Source organism: Propithecus coquereli, unplaced genomic scaffold, assembly GCF_000956105.1.
Source record: "Propithecus coquereli isolate 6110/MARCELLA unplaced genomic scaffold, Pcoq_1.0 Scaffold34, whole genome shotgun sequence".
Classification (NCBI taxonomy): domain Eukaryota; kingdom Metazoa; phylum Chordata; class Mammalia; order Primates; family Indriidae; genus Propithecus; species Propithecus coquereli.
The window spans coordinates 3,210,466-3,236,248 of NW_012149063.1; the positions used below are offsets into that span (position 1 = coordinate 3,210,466).

General features: G+C 35.8%; 1 protein-coding gene across 1 annotated transcript in view; it reads left to right on the top strand.

Annotated features, from left to right (window-relative positions):
- Positions 1-25,783, top strand: part of UBR3 (ubiquitin protein ligase E3 component n-recognin 3 (putative)) — a 201,642-nt gene that overhangs the window by 43,948 nt on the left and 131,911 nt on the right. Inside the window, exons 4-7 of the mRNA XM_012650681.1 lie at positions 4,526-4,669; positions 5,238-5,287; positions 17,827-17,893; positions 22,673-22,803. Coding sequence (XP_012506135.1) covers positions 4,526-4,669; positions 5,238-5,287; positions 17,827-17,893; positions 22,673-22,803 — 392 coding nt within the window. The remainder of the gene's footprint in view (positions 1-4,525; positions 4,670-5,237; positions 5,288-17,826; positions 17,894-22,672; positions 22,804-25,783) is intronic.

The window sequence follows — 25,783 nt, forward strand, 5'->3', positions numbered from 1 at the left end:
CTGGTCTTGTACTCCTGAGCTCAAACAATCCACCCGCCTCGGCCTCCCAGAGAGCTAGGATTACAGGCGTGAGCCACCGCGCCCGGCCTGAAATTTTCATATGTATTGTTTAACATATGTTATTTAGAAATAGTCTCGTCTAATATATTTAGTTCTTCAACAGATATTTATTAAGTACCCACTATGTGTTTGGCTCTGTGCTGGACACAAGAGCATGAGGTAGGGAAGGTAACAGTCAACCATGTAATCCTGTCTCTGTCTTTATAAAGCTTATGGTCTAGTGAGTGAGGTTACATTAATAAAACTCCCAAACCAAAAAGTTGTATAATTATAAACTGTAGTCAATGAAAAGGTAGAGCGAGTGGTTATAAATGGGAGACTTGATTTCAGTGGCAGGGCAGGTGGCAAAGCTTCATTGAGGAAGTGACATTTAAAGTAAATCCTAATGATTGAGAGAAAGTCATTTGGCTGGAGGGTGAGGGGAGTTGGGTAGTAATGGGGGTTAGATTCCAAGTAGAAGATGTTGTCTTCTGCTTCCGGCTGCTGGACTAGCTCTTGTGCCATAAACAACATAAAACTGAATAAAAGATGAGGCCAGTATTTTTAAGCATTGGACAACAGGCAGCACAAGACTGAGAGAAAGGCAAAGCATGAGGTGAGCTCCATAATTGTTTTGACTCTCTGGCTGGGGACAGCTTCCTGACTATAGTACAGCATGCTGGCATTGAAGCAGATCATGGTGGTCCCACTGAGTTAAGGATGCAGAGAGTGCGGTTTAAGACAGCTGAAGCAATGGAAACTGTGTGCTCTTTGGGTAGAACACTGAGATATGCAGGGGCAGACTTGTGAGGGACCCCTGAAAGTGCTTGGTTGAGGACTAAATTACACATGTACAGGATGAGACTACCTAAGGCTACTAGAGAGTGACTGCTGTGGGGTTAGAAGTGAAATAGAGATATCAAGAGAGGTCAAGCAGTGTTGGGCACATTGGAATTTCACCCCAACCTGATTGGAGAGACCTCCTTGCTAATACTAATACTCCAGGCATGTAGCTGAGAGACTAGAAAGCCAATCCTTGGAATAAGGTCTACTTTAGCCTTAACAAAGCCTATAACCCTGACCGTATCTGCAAGAGAGGCAGAGTTTGGAGATGATTTCTGTTGATTTAGAGGGCCTTTTGAGCACCTTAGTTTCTACAGATCTGCCCTTAACAAAGTGTAAAAGCAAGCCTTCATGAGTTCTAGGTGATCAGCCTGTAATTGAACTCGCTTCTATAATAAAAATTCCTACTCTTTAGAGGAAGTTAACAATTAAGAATCTTCTATAATATGTCATTAAGATATTTAGTATATGGGCTGGGTGCGGTGGCTCACACTTGTAATCCTAGCACTCTGGGAGGCCGAGGCAGGAGGATCGCTCGAGGTCAGGAGTTCGAGACCAGCCTGAGCAAGAGCGAGACCCCGTCTCTACTAAAAATAGAAAGAAATTAGCTGGACAACCAAAAATATATAGAAAAAATTAGCCAGGCATGGTGGCGCGTGCCTGTAGTCCCAGCTACTCGGGAGGCTGAGGCAGGAGGATTGCTTGAGCCCAGGAGTTTGAGGTTGCTGTGAGGCTAACGCCATGGCACTCTAGCTGAGGCAACAGAGCAAGAGTCTGTCTCCAAAAAAAAAAGATATTTAGTATATGATGGTAACTAGTGGGCATGCAGGAAGATAAGAAATTGTATGCTATATTCAAGAAAAAATAAAAACAAACTAGTCACTAGAAATTGATGTTGAGATGGCCCAGATGTTGGATTTAGCAGGTGAAGACATTAAAGCAACTATTGTAAGTATGCTCAAGAAATTAAAGGAAAATATATTCAAAGAATTAAATGAAAATATGTTAATGAGAAGGAATCTTAGCAAATAAATGTAATCAAACAGAACCAAAGTGAAATTCTAGAACTGAAAGTTATAGTAAAAGTACAATAACTGAATTGAAAAATTCACTAGATGAATTTAGCAGCAGATTGGAGAGGATAGAAGGGTCAGTGAATTTGGAGACACATCAGCAGATTATCCATTCTAGAGAACAGAGAGAAAAATGATTGAGGAAAACACAACAGAGCCTCAGGGACCTATTAGAATCAAATAATCTAAGTTGCATGTTATTGAAGTCCCAAAACATTTGAAGAAATTATGACTGAAGTTCCTCAAATTGGATGAAAAACATTGATTTATAGATCCAAGGTGCTTATGGAGCTTCAAACAGGATAAATAAAATAAAAGAAAAAAAATCACACCTAGACACCTCCTAGCTTCCAGGCAGAAGGACCAGCATATAGCAATATTTATGGATGGGATTGAGCTTATTTACTTATTTTTTTAATAAGAAACTAAAACGGCTAGTATGGTTGAAGTGAAATGAATATAGGGGGATAGTGACATAGATAAGGCTACCCCTGACTTACAGGTGGAGGGCTTAACAGAGGAAAAAAAAAAAAGGCTACCCCATTAGACTAGATACAGACCAGGTAGGTCTTCTTCATGGGCCGTGTAAGATTTTATATTAATATCTTATTCTGAATATAGTGGGAAGTAATGGAAATATTTTAAGCTTAAAAGTGATATATGTGTTTTCTTTTTTCTTTTTCTTTCTTTTTTTTCTTTTATTTTTATTCTTTTACCAGTTTCAACCTCAAAGATATGTGTTTTTAAAAAATGTTGTTTTGCCAAGAATAGATTGGAAGGGGTAAGAAAAGCAGCAGCTCAAGTGCAGCAGTCTGGGATAAAGATGATGTTAGCTTGTATTTGAGTTTTGGTGATGAAGCTGGAGGGAAGTAAAATTTATACCTGGCTGTCCATTATTTTTCTTCAGCCTACAAAATGATTCTTTATTCAGAAACTGTCAACTGTTGGGAAAGACAACAGGCAGGTTGTTCTTAATCATTATAAGAATGTATATCGTAGGAATGATTTGTGGTAATTATCCTCTTTTATTTCTACAATTCTTTTTTTTCTCTTTTTTTCACTTACTCACCCACCCACCCACCCAGCCACTCACTCACTCACTCAGTTCTCTACAATTCTTTTTAATTCTTATTTCTTGAAATTAAACAACAACAATTGTTAGCTTATTTTTAGTGATGGAAATCAAATTAGATTTTGATTCAAAAGTTTGTTGCAGTCTAGCTTCAGTTCTACTGTGATTGCACACTCACTGGGCTAGCTATGTTAACTTTCTAAGCCTCAGTTTCTTCACTTATAAAAGTGATTATACATTCATTTTTCTCAGGGTTGTTATGAGGGGTTGATGAAATATATTTGTTAATTAAAAGGTTATTACAAAAATTTCATCTGTCTTTGAGATCAGTGCCTGGCTTTTATTATTCAGGAGACATTTAGTAATTTCTTATGTAGGACTCTGAAGTTTCTTTATTCTTTATAAACTAATGGTGGTTGTTTTTAATATGGGACTTTAATTGAGGGAGGGATGTATTCCCGTTTGTTTAATCTATGTTGCAGTTTGTTTTTTTAAAACCAGCCCAGATAGAGATTGGAAATTACAACAAACAATAACAACAAAAAAAAACCCCATCAAAACTATTCTGTTTCGATTATTGAGGCTAGCAAAGAACAGAAACATAGAAAAGCTCAGCAAATATTAAACTCATTTGTATATTTATATAATCAGAGTGATTGAGAGCTTAATTTAAATTGTATAATCTACCTAAGAAGTGACATATGCCATGGTGATTTGGCTTTCATATAGAGGATAATTTTTTCTTAAAGAACTCTGAACTATCAATCTGTTTTTCTTTTACTATTATGCTATCCTCCATAGTATATTAAGAAACAAAACAAAAGAGAAAATTGTCAATAATTAATAAGCTGAAGTGCTATAATGAAGGTTCTAGGATTGTTTATAGAACCTAAACTTTTCAATATTTTTGGGAATAAATTACTCTCAACTGTTACATCTATAGAAATTATACTTGTAATTCTTAAATATATAATAAAAAGCTTAGTAAAACAGGAATTAAAAGTAATTTCATTTGTAATATTTGAAAATTCCACTCAGGTAGTATCTCCTCTAGGAATCCTTTTTTTCTCAGCACTGTGCTTTGGGTATATCTTGTCAAACTAAATGGTGAAGCCTGCTTCATAATTATCATCTATTGTATTACCTGTCTGCCTTTCTTTACCACTAATTTTCAATTTCCTGGAAGGCTGGGATCATTCCTTTATTAATCTTTGAACCCCCTGTTCCTTGCATATATATTTCCTTGCGTATTTTAGATGCTCAATTCGTTAGTAGATTTCACTATTTTTATAAACATGCTATACATTCTGGTATTATTAATGCCAAACGTAAGCAGAAAAATATTATCTGAAGCTATTTTATATTATTCATTCTAGGGTTTTCCCTCCATTAGAATATTCACCAATTTTATTTATATATATTAGTTAATGAGATGATTGTACTTAGATTTTGAATGGAATATTTTTTTTTCTGATTTTAAGTTTGTTTTAAATATTAGGTCATGGAGAAAATGCTTGTGCAAAGAAAAGTCATGAAAAGTACCTTATAGCTTTGAAGAGCTCTGGACTTACATATCCTGAGGATAAGCTTGTATATGGTATGCAGGAGCCATCTGCTGGTACTAGTACTCTGGCAGTTCAAGGTTTGTCTAAATATTTAATTTGAACAGTAGTAACTTTGCTGTATTAAAGAAGCCCCTCAAACTTTACTCGTTGTTGAAGAAATTTATTTTGAGCTAAAACATTGTCATTCTTTGTAAGAAAAGTAGTAAAACTAGTAAAAATTTAGAGGCACGAAAGAATAGATTGGCCAGAGAATGCATTTTCCTTAAATGGAATTTGGTTAGTTTATTAAGGTTTGGTTCTAACTCATGAAAAATGTAACAGTTGCTATTCAAGAGTAGCCCCAAACTTTACTAGCTCAGTATTTAAGTAAACAATGGTTTAAAATTAGAGATTAGAGAAAGAGATCCTTTTGAAACACCATTTGTAATTACTGTATTAAATCTGGGTTTTCAATGGAGATTTCCCATTGAAGTATCAACTTACTAGGTCCAAACTTATTCAAGATAAATGTTGAACTTTGCCAAGGTAACTGTCAGAATGAGGTGTCCTACTTTGCTTTTTTGTATCTGTATGTCTCAAAGTAATTTTAAAGTAAAGCAATATATGGCAACTATGAAAGGCAACTTTTTTTTCTCCCCTCTAAAGGTTTTGCAGGGGCAGCAGGAACATTGGGACAAGTAGATTCTTCAGATGAGGTGAGATTTAAAGTTTAAAAATTTTAAGACTTCTAGCACTGTACAGATTTATAGGTATTATCTAGTTTAAGTCTCTCATTCTGTAGGCAAGGACACTGAAGCCCAGAGTGGCTTCTGAAGGAAGTCTAGATCACACAGTTACTTAGAGAACAAGAACTACAATTAGATTTTTAGTTCTTATTTATAATTCATTTCTCTTTTCATAGTTTAAAAGTGGGAGATAGTGCAAGAGCAGTGTCTCTGTTAGCAAAAAACGAACAAACAAAATACAGTGGGAGATAGAAAAAGATAGAGATTTCTCTTCAGAAGGTATCCCCAAATTTATCCGTATAGTTGTCATGTGTACAATGAAATTGTTTAAAAGATTTGTCTAGAATAATTTATTGAAAGAATATGAAATGTAACTATTTTTCTATCTCATAATAAAGTTATAGCTTATATATCAAGGATTATTAAAAGAAAGCAAAGTACTGAGAAATAGACCATCAATTTGAAATTTCAATTTTTATAGTCTTTAATAATAATAAATATTTCTAATAAATCCTTTATTACATTTCTATATTTTATTACATAATTTATGAGAAAAATCAGCTTATTACTTATTTATGTTCTTGATGCTTATAAAATTTAAATTCCATATTTCTAAGAATACATTTAATGATTAAAATCTAAAAAGTTAAATTACATTTAAACATACACATCTTTTTTCCTTTGGAAATCCATTTTGACTTGATAATATAGTATGAACTAAGCCAAATACACTCCTTTTGAAAGGATGGTTTCTGTTATGTAAGTCTTATAATTGATGAAATGCCTTAAAATTTAAATTTTATGGTAGTGTATTTCCCCTGTCAAAAGGCTCTTGCAAAATGTAACATTTTGTGGAGTCTCACTTTGGGCAATTTTAATGTATTTTCATCAGATTGGAGAAGTAGTTCAGTATGCTGCTGAGGAGTTAGACTCTGGAATTAGACTACCTGGATTTGAATTTGGGCTCCTTTACCGATTAGTACTGTTACCTTGGGCAAGTGTCTAAACTTCTCTCTCCATGCCTGAATTTCCTCATCTGTAAAATGGAGATAATAATAGTACTTAATTCATGAGAATATTATTAAGATTGAATGAATTAATATGTGTAAGCACTTAGACCACTGGTACCTGGCATATTGTAAACATTATATCTATGTTTGCTAAAGAAATAAAATAAATTCATTAAAAAAATTTGTGTAAATAGCTTAAAAATTTTTCTTTTTTAACTTCAATTAGTTACTTTAAGAACAATATTGGTATAATGACAGATGGGGAAAACTTACTAATATTTAAAGTAGACTTTCAGAACTATATAATTTATTATTTTAACTAAAAGTGTAAATAATTCCATTTTGAACGTGGGGAAGGGAATGGTGGGAGTGAGAATGCTAATTCTTCATATGCTACCGAAGGAAATAATTGATAATAGATGTGGTTTTAAAGTGCTATTCTGCACTAAGGGCATTTTGTGGGGAGGCAGAATGGCCTATCAAAAGGCAAGCTCTGGGAAGATTAGGAGTTGAATACAAATGGATGAATGGGTACCCCATTGGCTAAAGTCAGCCAAACAGGATAGGTGCCTTATTTATATCTATTGCCAATATAAACTTTAGAAATTATTGCATAACGATGGTTTAGTGATTATACAACACTTTATTAAAATAATTTAAACATCTTGACTTGATTTAGAATAATCAAAATCTATGGTTTTATGTTTGTATTTATATGGTAGGTTAGAACCTTCATATTATTTTTATCATGCCAAGCATTATGCATAACAATAGACTTGCTAACAATTCTTTATTTTCATGAATTTAATTGATTGCTGGATATGTAAAAAACTGATTTTCAGCACAGATACTTTCTCTCCTGTCTAGTAAAGAAGTGATGGTAATTTTTGTCTTGGCTTAAACTCTTAGCTTTTACATTTCCACTGGAGACTTTAATTGTACATAACTGCATTGCAACAATATCATATTTTATGGTTGGATGCTAGAAGGACATGCTTGTGTGTGTGTGAGTGAGTGAGTGAAGGGGAACTTATGAATCTCTTGGAAAAGTAATTTCTAGGGCAATATCAGGATTTGAAATATGCTCCTTTCTTCATTACTATTACTTCTAATCTTCTCCTTTTTAGATCCTCTCTTCTGTTTCTTGCATTCTTTCCTCTTCGATTCTGTGTTTCAGCAACTTCTGTATATAATATGTTTTATGTGATCATTTGGTCCTTAATTATGATTATGTCTCACTGTGAATATCATGGTGACTACTTTTTGATGCTGACTTTAAAATTCCTCATTTCAGTCCCTATTCTCATAATATACTATTTTTGTAATAGTAGCTGAGAAGACTCACTTTTAGAGCATGTGATGTATATTTAACCTATATATTTAAAAGTAGTTTAGACTCTTTGACCTTTAAATCATAATTTATAATTAAACTTTTAGTCTATTTAAAAATACTTTGTATAAGGCCGGGCGCGGTGGCTCACACCTGTAATCCTAGCACTCTGGGAGGCCGAGGTGGGCAGATTGTATGAGTTCAGGAGTTCTAGACCAGCGTGAGCAAGAGCGAGACCCCATCTCTACTAAAAATAGAAAGAGATTAATCGGACAACTAAAAACATATAGAAAAAATTAGCTGGGCATGGTGGTGCATGCCTGTAGTCCCAACTACGCGGGAGGCTGAGGCAGAAGGATTGCTTGATCCCAGGAGTTTGAGGTTGCTGTGAGCTAGGCTAACGCCACGGCACTCACTCTAGCCTGGGCAACAGAGTGAGACTCTGTCTCAAAAAATAAATAAATACTTTGTATAGTTTATATATTTATTACATTTTCTAATAGGATAAAAATGGAGTTATTTGAGCATCTGAAAACTTGAGGATTTGAAGTGCAGTTGTTTAGCTGCAGGTGAATTGAAGGGATATCTACTTTAATTTTTCTTTAAGAGAAACATCAGAAACATAATTTTGTTTCCTTTTACTATACAGTTAATTCTTCAGGTACTCCCCAAGGAGGCATGATATGTGTACTAGAAAGAACTTGAGCTTTACAGTCAGGCAGACCTAAATTTGAATCTTGGCTGATACTATCCCTATGCTTTTTACTATCTTTTTAAACTTCTGAACATAAGTTTCCTCATGAAAAACTGGTGATAATTTTAATGTTAGAATTAAATGGTATATATAAAGTCCCTATCATGGACCAGGTATACATTTGGCTTTTGGTAAAACGTTTTCTATCCTAGTGCTTTATGAGTAGAACGGATTCAAGTATTTGAATTTTGAGCTATTGTAGGTCATACTATAGAAATTTCTGCTGATTTTTCCAGAGGGAATAGTTTACTAACACATGGTTTAAAGGCAATGAAGTTTATCTTTAAAATTTAATTAAAAGATTACCTAAGTAATATGCAAATACATTGTACTTGTTTTGCTGGACAATTCAGATAAAACAAAAGTCTCCCCTTTATCCTCTCTAACACTAGTCCCTTCTCTGGGTATCTACAGTTAATAGTTTGGATGTCCCTGACAGATCCATTTCTATGTAATTAAATAACTATGTGTTTATGGAACTGTATAGTGTGCGTGAGTAAATAAATGTTACACTATTTGTGACTTTTTTTATTTACTCTGTAATCTGTTATGTAAATCAATCTTTGTATTCTCTTCTTTCCATCTGTTGTGTAGTATTCTGAAATGTTAATGCACTAGAGTTTATCTCGTCATTTTCTTAGTTTCTAATTTTTTATTACAAGATAGAATGCTTCCGTTTCTTTTTATGCAGATGTGCAAATATGTCTCTAAGATGTGGAATTGCTAGGTCCCAGCATATGTGTATCTTAAATTTTAATAGATCATATTTCTTTCTGATCTTAAAAGTCACACATGTACATATTTAAGGTGTAAAGTATAGAAAAGTTTAAAGATAAGACCATTACCCAGGGCCAATTACAGAAAGGTTTTAGTGATAAAGTCAGGAAAATTTCTATTTTAATTATGATTGTGATCATAATTTTTATGTAAAATATATATTCACGTATGTTTCGATACGTTGATAAATGTACTACATGTTGATAAATGTACTACAAAGTCTTTGATTTGTGGTTTTGAACCTATTTTCAAGTCTTGAGTTAGAAATAGAAAAGTCATGTGGTATAACAAAAACAAAAATGAAAACTAGGAGGAGGCATTTCAAAGACTGTAAAAATTATGAATTCTAGAGCTAAAAGGGACCTTAAAGTTCCTCTTGTTTGTCTTATTTATGAATGAGGAAACTGAATTCCATAGAATTAACTGATTGATTCAGGCTGGTGAATACCATCTAGTTATTGGTAGACTTGAAATTGGATACAAGGTTTCTTACCTGCCGGTCTAGTGTTCTTTCTGTAAAGTGGATAGACCACTGTTCTCATTACTATTGCTATGCACCAAATTTGTCCAAAACTTTGTGGCTTAAAATGACCATTTTATTTTGCTCAGAGTTTTATGACTCAGGAATTTGGAAGGACAGCTGGAACTTCTCACTTGGGTTATCTTATGTGGTTGATTTAGTTGTTGGCTGTAGCTACAGTCATCTGAAGGTTAAACTGAGTTGGAGATCTATGATGGATCACTCATAGGACTGACAGTTAATTCTGACTGTCCAGAAGGAGCTCTGCTGGCTGTTGATCAGAGTGCCTTCAGGTGGTTTTTCCAGTATGATGGTCTCAAGTTGGACATCTTAAGTAGTGACTGACTTGTCCCAGACTGAGCAGCACAAGAGCAGAAGCCATAGAGCCTTTTCTGAGCTAGCCTTACAAGTTACATAGTGACACTTCCACTGTATCCTATTAGTTATAAGTGAGTAGCAAAATATGTCCAGATTTAGTGGGAGGTGATATAGATCCCACCCTTTGATGGGAGAAATGTCAAAAGAACTTGTAAACACATTGTAAAATTTCTACAACCAGGATGTGACATTAGCCATTCTTTTCCCTGGGTTCTCTCTCTCTCTCTGTATGTGTGTGTTTGTTCTCTCTCTCTCTCTCTCTCTTTCTCTCTCTCTGTATGTGTGTGTTTGTTTTATTTTATTTTTTTCTTTTTGGGATGACTAGTGATTATAGCTAAATAACATACCAATAATTAATTACAGGTTTTTTTATCCATTTCAGTGGCACTTGTCTCTTGGGAAAAACTATAACTAATAATAAAATACCGCTATAGCCAGTAATGGCTCTTGTAGGGTTTTAATGAAAATCAAAGTTTTCCTTAAGTATAACAGTTACTATTGTAAATCAAGAGGATAAAAGCTTATATTTAAGGTTTAAGATATTTTAGAGAGTTAATTTTTACCTTTGTAAAGCAAAAGGGAATATACTAAAATTTTACTATTAATGTCATTCATTGCAGCTTAAGGAACAAAATATACTTTTGAATTTAATTAATACTAAAGCTACGCAAGTATTGTTACTCTTCTGCTAGTCTCTTCTTGGGGTCGTCTATCCCTGTGGCCCTCAGCCCCCATCAGTGGCCTGTTAGGGATCAGGCCGCAGAGTTCTATCCCCCAACCCAAGTCCATGGAAAAATTGTCTTCCATGAAACTTAGGAATGGGGGTGAAGAGGGGGCGCACAGCAGGAGGCGAGCAGACAAGCCGGTGAAGCTGCTCCCCGTCCCCATCGCTTGTGCTTCCATCTCTGCTTAAACTACCCCCGACGCCTGCCCCCATGGAAATGAAACTGGTCACTAGTGCCAAAAAGGTTGAAGACCACTGGTTTCCTCTTTTATTTTTGTTTGTTTCTTACTTCTTATTTTATTTTATTTTATTTCTTTTTTTTTGAGACAGAGTCTCACTCTTTTGCCCGGGCTAGAGTGCTGTGGCGTCAGCCTAGCTCACAGCAACCTCAAATTCCTGGGCTCAAGCAATCCTTCTGCCTCAGCCTCCCGAGTAGCTGGGACTACAGGCATGTGCCACCATGCCCGGCTGATTTTTTCTATATATTTTTAGTTGTCCGATTAATTTCTTTCTATTTTTAGTAGAGACAGGGTCTCGCTCTTGCTCAGGCTGGTCTCGAACTCCTGAGCTCAAACAATCCGCCCGCCTCGGCCTCCCAGAGTGCTAGGATTACAGGCATGAGCCACCGTGCCCGGCCCGTTTCTTATTTCTTAATGGCAAACATTATTTTATTAGCACCCGTGGCCTACATGGGAAAAAATTCCATTGGGGGCCAGATATCATAAGCAACAAGCAAGTTAATTGAGTTTGTGTGGTTTATTTAGAGAGAAATATAAGAATTTCCACCTGCTCACTTAAAAACTGTCATTATTTTACATTTCTATTGTACTTTTATTCTTTTCAAAGCATTTATATATATGACTTAAAATGATTAAAAATGCAAGAATTAATAAAGAATGGAATAGATTAGGGAGAAAATAGATGAAGGGATAAGATGGTCGGAAAGAGTGTGGTAGAGGAAGAATACTTGGATATAGATGTTCTTGAGCAAGTATCTATTTTATGCCATTTAAAAATTTCATTAAGGCTTTTAAAGCCATACTGTATTTTATTTTATTTTTAAAAATTATTTTATTTTATTATTATTTTTTTCTGGGACAAGAGTCTCTCTCTGTCACCCTGGGTAGAGTGCAGTGGTGTCATCGTAGCTCACTGCAGCCTCAAACTCCTGGGCTGAAGCAATCTTCTTGCCTCAGCCTCCCAAGTAGCTGGGACTACAGGTTCCTACTGGGATGCCTGGCTAATTTTTCTATTTTTAGTAGAGACAGGGTCTCACTCTTGCTCAGGCTGATTTCGAACTCCTGACCTCAAGTGATCCTCCTTCCTTGGCTTCCCAGAGTGCTGTAGGATTACAGACATGAGCCACTGTGCCCGGCCAGAAGTACGATTACTGAAATGAAAAATCAGAGATGCTTTTTATAAATGAATAGATAAAATTAATTTTACTTTTGGAGGTACAAGTTTTAATTTTAATCTGTTATCATAAATTACATTAATGGTGAAGGATTGGGTGGGGAATCACATAAACTTTTGGTGGGAAAGGCCTTAGAAATATCTAATGTATTTCTTTTCCAGTGTAGGAATTGATTTTACGACATTCCTGACCATTGATAAGCCTCCAGCACTTCCGATGGTAGGGAGCTTACCTAGTTTATGAGGCAACTTACTCCTTTGTTTGATAGCTCTAATAATTAGGAAGTCATTCTTAATATTTTGTTAAATATTGTGACTTTCACATATTTTTTTTCTTATTTTGCCTTCTGGAAAGATTTTTATTTCTATATGATACCTCTTTAAATATTTACCTTTAGTTACTTAATACTCTATTGTGCATAGCTCATTCTTTTCATCTGTCTAGTAAATTCATTCTCCTTTAAAATCTATGTTCTGATTCAGTGCATAGTGATGGAACATCTTTTGATAAGCATATGGTGTCTTCATTAAGGCCTTGGTTTTTTTGTTAGCCTTTTAGCAGCTATCCTACACTGCTGGCAGGAGCCACAGTGGTCAAATCAAATGCTGAAGTTTCCTCTCCCACCAAATTACAGCTGACAATTTAGAGCTCCCTCTCTGCTTTGTACTTCTCAAGTTGAATTAAAGCAAACAATCTTAGATTATAGTAGCTTACATAAATCCTTTAAATTTCATCTTATTGTTCTGATCTTTCAAGATCTCCGTTGGATTTTATTTATTTATTTTTTATTTATTTATTTATTTTTTTTTGAGACAGAGTCTCACTCTCTTGCCTGGGCTAGAGTGCCGTGGTGTCAGCCTAGCTCACAGCAACCTCAAACTCCTGGGCTCAAGCAATCCTCCTGCCTCAGCCTCCCGAGTAGCTGGGACTACAGGCATGCGCCACCATGCCCGGCTAATTTTTTCTATATATTTTTAGTTGTCCGATTAATTTCTTTCTATTTTTAGTAGAGACGGGGTCTCGCTCTTGCTCAGGCTGGTTTCGAACTCCTGAGCTCAAACAATCTGCCCGCCTCGGCCTCCCAGAGTGCTAGGATTACAGGCATGAGCCACCGTGCCCGGCCTGGATTTTATTTTTATAACCTGATATGTTAAAGATTCCTTCTAGCCTTGTGTATGCTGTATTAACATTCTTTGAGTGTTGTTTTAATCAGCTGTGAATTTATTTGACTTCTTTATATGGAGCTCACATTTTTTCATCTGCCTAGTAAATTCATCAAAGAAAGAACGGTTAATTTAGGTTGAGAAACCATCTGTAGATTTTGCAGACTGGGGAACCTGATTTTCTTGGACTTTCTTGTCTTGTGTTTTCTTGTTTCTTGTTCAAAAGGATTTGGACCTATGTCTGTATTTTGTGCCTGAAACACATGTACCAGTGGTGCCTGTTTCCCTGCACAGGGACTAGTTGAGGTCTGGAAAGTGTTTTTTTTTTTTTTTGAGACGGGGTCTTGCTCTGTTGCCTGGGCTAGGGTGCAGTGGTGTCAGCCTAGCTTACAGCAATCTCAAACTCCTGGGCTCATGCGATCCTCCTGCCTCAGCCAGTAGCTGGGACTAGGCATGTACCACCATGCCTGGCTAATTTTTCTATTTTTTTGTAGAAACGGAATCTTGCTCTTGGCTCAGGCTGGTTTCGAACTCCTGACCTCAAATGATTCTCCTATCTCAGCCTCCCAAAGTGCTAGGATTATAGGTGTGAGCCACTTCACCAAGCCAGCTCAATTTATTTCCTCTTGTCAGTTGAACATCATCTTCTCCCAGGGTCCTGTACTGCTTCCTCATGGATAAATGGGAATAACTTCCCCATCATGAATTTCGGGGGATGAGAAATTATGGTCATGGTAACTGTTTTGTTTTCATCTTCTTTAATGCCTGAAATTCCCGCTGTTGGGAATTATTCCTGTTTTTTAAAAGTATTATTCTTTCTCAAAATAAAAATGTGGGACTTTAAATATATAACACAGTAATCCATAATCTTGAGCAAATTGTGACAATTATTAGTAGTATTGGAAATCAGACTTAAAAACTTCAATTCATATTCATTGTTGATTAAATATAAAATAAATATTAACAAGAGATAATAAGATTACCTAAAACTTTTATTACTTAGATATGACTCATTGTAAACATCTGTATTCTAACAGATTTTTATATATAGTATATTTTAATAATTTCGTGTTATACATACTCCCTTATAACTTACTTTTCTCACTGATAGCTTTCAACATCGATAACAAGGATTATATTAACAGATTTTTATTTGTGTATATCATCAGTACTTAAATGGTTTTATACTGCGTATGCTATTTTAAATAGCATGCTCTCTCACTTATAATAATAGTTTTTGACATCTATCTGATCACAGTGAATGTACGACTCTAGCATTGCTTTTCTTCATATGGTGCAGGTATGATATTAGGTCATTAAACATGAAATGTCTGATTTTGAATCAAAAGTGTAGTTTATGATATCTCAAACAAGAAGCAGTACAATTAATCAAAGTATGCACCTAACCTATTGACACAATCTTGCCATCTTAACAGTAGCTTGTTTATGCCAGCAGCGAAGAAGCCTGGAAAACGAGTGGTGATGAAATTGTGAAAGGTGTTTTCCACAGTCTGTTGAGAATTGAATATTTTTCCTTGCAAGAAGTGCTCTAAAACCTGGAAGAAGTGGTAGTCAGTTGTTGCAAGGTCTGGTGAATACAGTGGATGGCAGAGTTTCTAAGTCCAGCTTCTGTAGTTTGAACAGCGTTGTTTGTGTGACATGGGGTTGAGCGTTGTCTTGCAAGAGGTTTGGCTTGTCTCTATTGACCAATCTCAGTTGCTTAATCGCAAGCGTCCTCATCATTTTGTACATTTGGTTGCAGCAGACATCTGCTGTAATCGCTTGACCAGGTTTCATCAAGCTGTAGTGGATAATACCAGTGCTGGACCACCAAACAGACACGATTAGCTTTTTTTGATGAATATTCAGTTTTGGAGCGTGTTTTGGAACTTCATTTTTATCCAACCATTGTGCCAAATGCTCTCGATTGTCAAAAAGAATCCATTTTCATGACATGTAACAATACGGTATAGAAATGGTTTGCTTTTATGTAGTGACAGCAAAGAAAGGCAAGTTTCGAGACGATTTCTCTTCTGATGCTTGTTTAATTTATGAGGAACCCATCTCTCCAGTTTCTTTACCTTGCTGATTTGTTTCAAATGGTCCAGTATTATTGGAGTGGTAATGTCAAACCTTGCTGCTAATTCACAGGTAGGTTGAGATGGATTCAGTTCCACTACATTTACCTAATCCTCTTCTGTGGGAAGCCAAAACCATTTTTTTTTTTTGGTATCATAAATAACATTGTGATAAATAGGTACAAACATAGTTCCTATTCACTTGTCTAATTATTTCTTTAGGATAAATTCTTAGCCCTGGAATTTCTCTTCCAAAGATAAATATACTTTAAAGACTTTTGACATGCACGTTGGCAAATTAGCATTTAGGAAAATTATACTGCTGTATATTCTCACCATAAATGTACAAAGGTACCCATTTTCCCACCAGTTTAGATGGAGATAATCTCCTTTCCTTGCTGTACTTACAATGATGATGTTAGGCCCAACTCAGTGATCCATGTTTCCAGAATTCTGTCTTTGTGCCTTTGCTCATGCTGTCTTCTCTTCTTGGAATGACTTTTCCCTCCTTTACTTTGCTAAGCCTACTTTTCCTTTACGACTATAAGGCCGGGAAATTTGTAGAACTTAATATTGCTGTGACTGTCACTTGATCAGGGATAGTCTTTTCATGGGAAGTTTATATTTGAAATTATCCTAGTACTTGTAACCTGGGACATGTCATGTTTTCCCATTTGTCTTTTCTTTCAGATCTGGGAGAACAGTTCATAAGTGGCCTTAAGCTCAAATCTCAAATTTCAAAACTCTCTGGGCCCTGTCTTGTGATTTAACATTTTTGTGTCTGTTTTCTGTCTTTTAAAGCTTCGAATGTCCTTCTGGTGAATTTTTCCAGGGGCAAAGTGAGAGTGGCAGAGGAGGAGGAGACTGTAGTTTTACTGTAAGTCCTGCTGCCAGGTAGACGGCCATAGAGGCCTAGCAAAGGTGAAGGTTAACAGAGAGGGCATATTCACGTGCTCGTAAATGCTGAATGAGCTAAGTGATAGCTCTGGAAAACTTCAGAGAATGGCCCCTGAGGACTGATGCTGAACTCAATAGACTCCTGAAGTAAAGGCTACTATGTTTGGGCCAAGAAAGCTGTACCAGTAATAGAGGTGCATCATGAAGCTGAGGCTACTTTTCTACTTTGGAGATTTGATGGTCTCTAATTGAGAAAGTATCTGGGAATTTATACTACAGTTCTAACCTGCCACCAACACCATTGCTAGCACAACCGATTAACTATATACCAAAATACTGCTGTACATGTCTTTATAATACTGGTTGGCTCATATGCATTTGAAAAATAGGGAAAAGATGTCAGTATAACATGAAAGTTGTTGATTCATATGCAGTATTCCCTGGTTTAGGAGAGCTGGGGTAGAGTCAATAACCTTTAACTGGAGAGGAAAAAATCCTGAACTCTGCTGTGAAGGCTGCAGGAGCCTTTTAGCATTATTTTAAGACAATTAGAAATGAGCACCTGCATCTAGGGCTTCCTCCCCAAGAGGTGCACCCCTAGCTTTCTCAGTTTCACTAGTGGCAGCCTCCTTTTTTTGCTTCTCTTACCTCTGCATTGTCTCAGCTGGCTAGCTTTCTCACTGTTGTTGTGCAGTGTTGACATTCTTTGAGACAGCTTTAAACTACTCAAGATGTTTGCCTGGGTATGCAAATATATCTCTCCAGGTACCAATTATTGCTTTTGTTACTTTTCTGGTTACAAACTTGAATAGGTTGTGTGTGGTCTGCCCTTTACCCTTTTTTCCTCATAAGCCTTGTTATTTTAATGTGAGGTTTTTCAGGAATGTGTATATTCACATGTGAGCAGAAATGCTTGCATTTCCTTCTTGGATTTTTTCCTGTGCATATTTTAATTTGTTATTATTTTTTAAATCTCAACTCTAGCTTCTAATACGTTGTGCTTATTTTTCAGGATTTGATTTCTTGAACTCATTTTGTCTTAGACACTTCAAAACCTTTCCTCTATTCATTGTTTTAGTCCTCTCCCCTTCTCACTTGCCTTCCTGTGATAATCTCTCCCACTCCCCCTTTTAGCGTTTTTTTGCATTTGATGTTATGTTTATAAGGTTAGGAAAACTTTTATTTGGCATTTAGGGGTGTTTAAGAGTCTTCCATTAGAAGCAAAGATTAAGTTTAAGAGTTCTTGTATTTTAATACTAGGGATATTTCACTATATTTTTAAATCAAAATTAGCATTAAAAGGTATTTTATTATAACAAATACATACAAAGTAAAATACATTAATAGTATGTAAGCATGCATTTATTATATGTTAACATAATTTTATAAGCACATTTATATTTATATAAAATGTACACATTTATGAATATGACTATATATAATGCTAATTTTGTTTTCCTCCAGGATGATCAGGATGGAAGTCAAGGTCTGGGCAAGAGAAAGAGAGTAAAACTAAGTAGTGGCACCAAAGGTATTTATATTGTTTTTTTTCCTTGAATAAAACACTTCTAAAAAGGTTTAATTAATAATACTTGATGGGCTAGCCATATTGACATCACAACTGTTTTGAATGGAGAGTTATGTTATTAAATTTATCTAATGATAGAAAAGTGTTGTTAAGGGGTTGGTTGTGGGGACCTCCAAAATAAGTAAGATTCTTACTATTGGGATTTTGTTCATTGTTTTCATCATAAAATGTCCTTTATCATATTTGAGTCCCCCAAAAAGGAGGTCTTTTCATTGATTACTTGATTTGGATCCAATATTTTTGGTGTGAAGTTTTAATTTGGTTTATATCCTTTCATAATCAAAATCATGCAATTTCAAAAGTGGAAAAGGAAAGGCAAGGAAGAGAGACAGACAGAATGGGAATGAATTAATAGCACTTAACACATAGTAAGGACTCAGTAAGGACTCATACATGCTTGCTTAAAGGAGGAAGTAGGTATGCCTATGGTGAGGGAATAGATTACTAACAATAATGATTAATATTTACTGAAGCTTTTGTATGTGCTAAACACTTCACATGCATTCATTCAATTCTCAAAGTAACTGTATGAAGCAGGTTTTATCATTATTACCATTTTATGAATGGAGAAACGGAGGCATGTTAGAGACCGTAGCTAATGAGAGGTAGATCCTTAATTCAAATCCCAAAGCCTAAGCTTTTAACCACTGTTTTCTTGACCCTCACTAAAAGCTTCTTTAGAGTACTTGTGATTAGTGGGCAGCCTGTGCTTTGGATTTTTGCCATGGATTTCCATGGTCTGTTTTCTGGGTTAGTGTAGTTTGTTAGAGGTTAAAATATTATTTTGATGAAAAGAAAATTCTTACTCCTGCTGATTTAGTGTATATTGTGGAATATCCAGGACTGCCTGGAAAGGTTGAACATGAAGCCTCCTTTTCTATGTCTGTTCTTAGTTACTTATGCTGCTGCATTTAACTCATGGGCTGCTAGCAAAGGTTATGAAATTTTATCTGCATTCCAGGATGCACACATGCACACATGTTCTCCTTCCTCCTGGCTCAGCAAAGAACCTATGATGCCTGAAGGAAATGAGAAACCCATATGACTAGCTGGCTCTTTAACTTCCAGAGTTGTCTGTGTATTTACCTGAGTCCTTGTGACACAAGTGAGTTGAAACAGATTGTTAGGAACATACTTGCATTTAAGCTTTAGGGATGCCTAAAAAATATCTGCTATGGTGTAAGAGGCCATTGTTTTCCTCAGCCTGGTCATACACTGACTGAAGGTGCTTTTTATGCAGACTTAAGTTTTATACCTAAATTTTTTTCCCATGTGGGTTTGGATTGAGTGCCTTCTCTTCCTTCCTCTAGTGGTAAAAAGTAGTATAGAAATTTAAGACTTGATCAGTTATCGTTTTTGGTTTAAGTTTATACATGGTAGAAACAGCTTTTTGAATTAGAACTCCAGGTGTTTTCAAAAGTGACTGCCTTTTTTTTTTTTCTTTTGAGGCAGTCTTGCTCTGTTGCCCAGGCTAGAGTGTGGTGAGTGTGGTGGCGTTAGCCTAGCTCACAGCAACCTCAGACTCCTGGGCTCAAGTGATCCTCCTGCCTCAACCTCCCGAGTAGCTTGGGACTACAGGCCTGAGCCATCAGGCCTGACTAATTTTTTTCTATTTTTAGTAAAGATGAGGTCTCGCTCTTGCTCAGGCTGGTCTCGAACTCCTGAGATCAAGCGATCCACCTGCCTCAGCCTCCCAGAGTGCTAGGTTAGCAGGAATGAGCCACCACACCCTGCCTAAAAGAGACTTGCTTTCGAATATATCTCAAGTTCAGGGAGTGGTTTAGCTTTTGTAAGAATTTGGTTCAACAGTTGGAAAGTGTACTGAAAATAAAATATGTAATGATTGGCAAGAAGCCAGGCACTATGCTAAACTCATCACTGCTTATTCTCAAAACCTAAATTTTAAGGATGAAGCAAATGAGACTAAGAGAGCTTTAACTGTATGATCAAGATTATTGAACTAGTGAGTGGCAGAGCTTGAACTCGACTGTCTAATTCAAATCTTTGCCTTAGACATGCATTTACACTGCATAGTGATTCTTCTCAGAAATCTCTTTTTACAATTTGACTTAAGGTAATTTAGGCATTGTTAAAACTCATGACAAGAATTAAAGGTAAATAGTCAAACTTAACTAATAGAAAATATCCCTAACCAGATTTCGCTAATGTTACACATAAAGCATATAATTTGTGTTTTAAAATCTTAGGAGACTGATATTACCTATTTTAAAAATAAAAATGAAGACATTGCTAGTTGTTTTTTGTCTGAACATAGAAAAACTGAATTCTGCATAACTGCAGCCATCCTCATTTTAGCTAAAGCCACAGTTTTTCTGGGGTATTCAGATTGCTTTATTGATTTAAAACATAGTTAATATATCTTTTAAATACTTGACAATTAATAATAATTACGGTGGCCTCAGACTTTTCGTTTGGCTAATGTGAGCTCTCAGAGTCATAACTATGAATTCTAAAATTAACGGTACTAGTTTTGTTCAGCTTTGTAAATACGTTAAGCACTTGCCTGTGAGGTTTTTATTTTGGTAGTCTGAAATTTTCAGTCATGTTTGTGTTAAGTGAATTGTGGGAATTAAATTAAGTACAGCAACGTGCTGTGGATTGCATTCTAATGTTTAATTGTAATTTTTACATTTCTGCTACCTAAGTCTCTTAGGCCCTATTTTTATTACTTTTTGGCCTCAAATCTGTCAGTGAGTCCCTTTTAACATATTTTACCTAATTTCTTACAAGCTTTGCTTATTTCTGTTTTTATTGTCACGCCCTGGGAATGATCTATTTCAGGAGGAAGAGATTACAAGTAAAAAACTCTGAGACATGAAAAATAATTACTTAATTTCTAATAAAGATATGTATAGTGTAATTGTATTTAGATGTTAACCCCTATTATATATTGCTTATACTAATGGTACCACTGAAGTGGAATTAGGGAGATGGGAAACTGTTTTGTCTCTCTGTAGTTAAAGTCATAATATCTCTAGCATATATAGGATTTTTTTGGTGCCATTTTTTCCCTTAATTATTAATGAAAAAACTGAGTTAAAGTTGTATCTAATAAGAATTGATTCAAGCCTTAGTAAACTCAGTATGTTTTATAAAAAAATCAAGAGAATGATGACATATTGAGCTTAACTGTTTTATACCCATTACCTGAGGAGATATGATGTGAAGGTATTATCCAGTAATAGAAGAACTGTGAAACTGGGGTAGAGTTAATTGAAAAAACTCTACAAGGTTACCCTGCAACACGCCTTGAACTGTGATGTAGTTAAGGCTGTACCTGAGTATTTTGACCTGTGTAATAGTGTTTTTTCAAGTCTCTCATCTAAATCTAGCCCCTGCTTAAGCAGTGTTGCTGAGCCAATCCATCCATAGTTGACACTTGCTGTATCCTCTCGATGTCGTTGTACAGAGCTGATGATTTAGAGCAATAGCTCAAGATCATTTCCTCTGACAAAGATTAATTGAATTTTCTAGTTAATTTGCAGGAAAAACAATTAGAGGAAGTGAGAGAAAGAGCTAAAATATTCAAAATATGTAGTTTATCATATTATACCTGTTGAGACTTTCTGTTGACTAAATGTGGCAAGGATGCAGAACTTTACAAGAGACAGACTAGCCCTCAAGGAGTGGCACTTGTCCTTAGAAATAGACTTTCTTCGTAGATAATGCTGTTCTTCTTGGAATACCTTTATTCAGAAGGGACATCCATTTCCCCTTTCCTCTGTGCATGCAGAGGGCATCTTGAACCCAGCAAAAGTAAGCAGATTAAAACACCCTGTAATTTTTCTGGTGTATTCTTACCAGAAAAAAGTAGATACTTCTATATATCAGAGTAAGCAATGTATTAGTAATTTTCTCTAGTGAGGTTAGTATCTCATTTATAAAGGCTAATTTTTTTTTTTTTTTTTGAGACAGAGTCTCACTCTCTTGCCTGGGCTAGAGTGCTGTGGCGTCAGCCTAGTTCACAGCAACCTCAGACTCCTGAGCTCAAGTGATCCTTCTGCCTCAGCCTCCCGAGTAGCTGGGACTACAGGCATGCACCACCATGCCCGGCTAATTTTTTCTATATGTTTTTAGTTGTCCGATTAATTTCTTTCTATTTTTAGTAGAGACGAGGTCTCACTCTTGCTCAGGCTGATCTCGAACTCCTGAGCTCAAACAATCCGCCCGCCTTGGCCTCCCAGAGTGCTAGGATTACGGGCGTGAGCCACTGTGCCTGGCCTATAAAGGCTAATTTTAAAGAAATGGATGAATTATTGAATCCTATAAAGATTTCTGTCCTTTTTTCTATAAATTAAAAATTTAAATAATGTTGGACTTTATTATGTCCTTGACTATTTACTTTTAGCTTAAAATTATTATTACTGTTAAATTAAGTACCATAAACATTTCTCTTACGAGATCATTTTTTTGAATCTTAGTAGATATTTTAGATAAATGGCTTATGTTTAAGGACACATAATTATTTTTTAATAACCTCTTTATATTAAAGTATAAGGATTCAATGTTTTGTTACTTATATACTGTGCAAATTACAGAAACCTAACTTCTTGTTGTCAGTATTATTGCATTATTGAAAGGGTATCCTTAATTTTTAGATACATTCTGGTTTTTGTGGTTAATGGGTTATTAATTATAATAAGTTTAAATGAGATGAGCAACTTCAATCATTAAGTGATAAATTTTCATTTTCTTATGCAGATCAGTCCATAATGGATGTTTTAAAGCATAAAAGCTTCCTAGAAGAACTATTGTTTTGGACTATAAAGTATGAATTCCCCCAGAAGATGGTAACTTTCTTACTCAACATGCTTCCAGATCAAGAGTATAAGGTGTCTATATTTTTCCTATATTTTTTCCCTGCTTTCTGAACTTTGCTTTCTTTTCTTTGCCTCTTTATTACTAAATTTTTTTTGATACATTTGTCAGCTGAGGATTTTTTTTTCTTTTTTCTTTTTTTTTTTTTCAGCGTATTATGGGGGTACAAATGTTTAGGTTATGTATATTGCCCTTTCCGCCTCCCGCCCCCCAGTCAGAGCTTCAAGCATGTCCATCCCCCGGACTGTGCTTATCGCACTCATTGTGTATGTATATACCCATTCCTTCCTCCCCCCTCCCCTCTGCCCGACACCAGATGAATGTTATTCCTATATGTGCACTTAGGTGTTGATCAGTTGAGGATCGATGTAATAGTATGAATGAGCATGTGCTGCTTGTCTTGCTAACAGAGTCTGCACAAAAAGCACAGTATATTAACGTTGTGGCAAAGCAGCATTACTCAGTGGAATACGCAAGGAAATTCTACATGGCACTTGGTCTGAAGGAACGGTAGGGGCAAGCATTAAAAACACAATTGCTGGGGGCCGAGTGGGGAAAAAAAACCCACAATTACAGACATAAATAATGTAGTTACAAATAGTTCTAAGTCCTCTGAAGGTGAAGAAGGTGCTATGAGAATGTTTAATGGGGGCAACTGAGTTTATTTATTTGTTTGCTTTTTAAAACTTTGTTTGAATATAACTGTGCTTACAGAAATACACTTATATTGGTTAATAGAATGCAATAATAAGTTTAACTTAGCCTACACAATTAGGACCAAAAAATTGGTATGTGGTTTAAAATTAAAAACAGGACTTGCAATCTGGTGCATTTATTTTTTTAGAGACTGAGTCTCATTCTGTTACCCAGATTGGAGTACGGTGGCGTGACTGTAGCTTACTGCAGCCTTGAACTCCTGAGCTCGAGTGATCCTCCTGCCTCAGCCTCCCAAGTAGCTGGGATTACAGGCACACACCACCATACCTGGCTTATTTTTTAATTTTTTTGTAGAGACAGGGTCTTTCTATATTGCCCAGGCTGGTCTTGAACTCCTGGCCTCAAGCAGTCCTCATGCCTTGGCCTCCCAAAGTACTGGGATTACAAGTGTGAGCCACTGTGCTCGGCCTGGTTTATTTATTTATTTATTTATTTATTTTTGAGACAGAGTCTCACTCTTTTGCCCAGGCTAGAGTGAGTGCCGTGGCGTCAGCCTAGCTCACAGCAACCTCACACTCCTGGGCTCAAGCAATCCTTCTGCCTCAGCCTCCTGGGTAGCTGGGACTACAGGCATGTGCCACCATGCCCGGCTAATTTTTTCTATATATTTTTAGTTGTCCGATTAATTTCTTTCTATTTTTGGTAGAGACAGGGTCTCACTCTTGCTCAGGCTGGTTTCGAACTCCTGAGCTCAAACAATCCACCTGCCTCGGCCTCCCAGAGTGCTAGGATTACAGGTGTGAGCCACTGCGCCCGGCCCAGGCCTGGTTTATTTTTATCTACAAATGTATAAAAGATCCTCTATCAAATGCTGCCAAAGAAGGCAGCAAGAACCTTGAGAAATTTACCTTTGGTTTGCCTCAGAAAAATAACAGATATTGTACTGTATAAGTTTATAAAATTGGTCCAACAAAACATTGTAATGTTTCAATGCCAGTTTACAAAGTACAGTAACTAATGGATGTGGAAGGGGGTGGGAGGGAGCCTATGTGTATGTGTGGAACTGTAAAAGCTATCTGATTTAGTTGGTATTGCATGTAGATTATAAATCTATATAAACCAAGATTCAGATAATTTCTTCAATCTGAATTGACACTATTAGCTCACTTCATCTGCTGATATCAACGAGGAAACTCAGCATACTAGCTGTAAGTTTTTCTGATTTAAGCATAAAAGAAGATTAAGTTTCTTCTTCAGCTTTTCAGTCTAGAAGTGACAGTATACCACAGGCAAGGTATTCCTTCCATTGTCAACATTCTTGAGGTGACATGCAATGATCTACTTGGGTTTTAATTTGTATCCCCACTCATATGCAAAATAGTCTCAAGTTAATGACCACATGCTTTAGAAGTGACTGTAAAAAATAAGATGGCTCTTCTTGGAAGATGAGAGCAAAACATCCAGCCATAGTTATAAGAAGCCTTATCAAAAGAAATGCAGCCCCTTGTGAATTACACTTCAATAAAAAAAGAATATCCCCAAAATAAGCAGTTCTGAAAAAAAAAGAGGAAAAAGTATAACTTAAAATATGTTGAAAACCAGTATGAATATAGGTTCAAAAGATAGCAACTGAATTTAGATTGTGGGGTTAGACATGTGAAAAACATGGGGTGAGTAATTGCTGGCCATAATTGTTAAAGAACAGTTATTAACTCATGTACAGATGTAGGTAGGCGAAGTTTGTAGTCCCAGAGGATCTGAACCCATCTGCTACCATATCATATAGTTATGGTAAAGTGACACAGCCGTGTATGAAAAGAAAATAAACCATGCTGTAATTCTTATGGTGTAGGTTAGGGGTGACACTTTAATAGTGCCATTGTTTTGTGTGTCTTTATACCTGCTAAAAAAGCAACAGAGGAAGTGTACATGTGACACGGAAAGGAAATAAGAGTAAATATAAGTAATACTGCGGAGCATTTAGTCAGATGAGTGGTCAGCTTTCAGATCAAATAGGAGAAGGAAGGTATTTGTTTTGAAGTAATCACATTAACTTACTTGTTTAATTATATTAAATTCTGTGTGATGGTTTGTAGCTGAGACTTTAGATTTTATTATTAAAGTAGGTGGTATAGAACAAAGACACTTACTTTGATTTTAGTAAATTGATACATTTGTGAGCAAAGTGTAATTATGTATTCTTAAACCACAGTATTTGTAATTGCTTTAAATCTTTAATAATTTAAAATGCCTATTAAAATTTTTTTAACTATCCAAGTATAATATTTTGTTAATGTTCCTAAAAAGGGAAAGACTACCCTCATCATTGAGAATTTT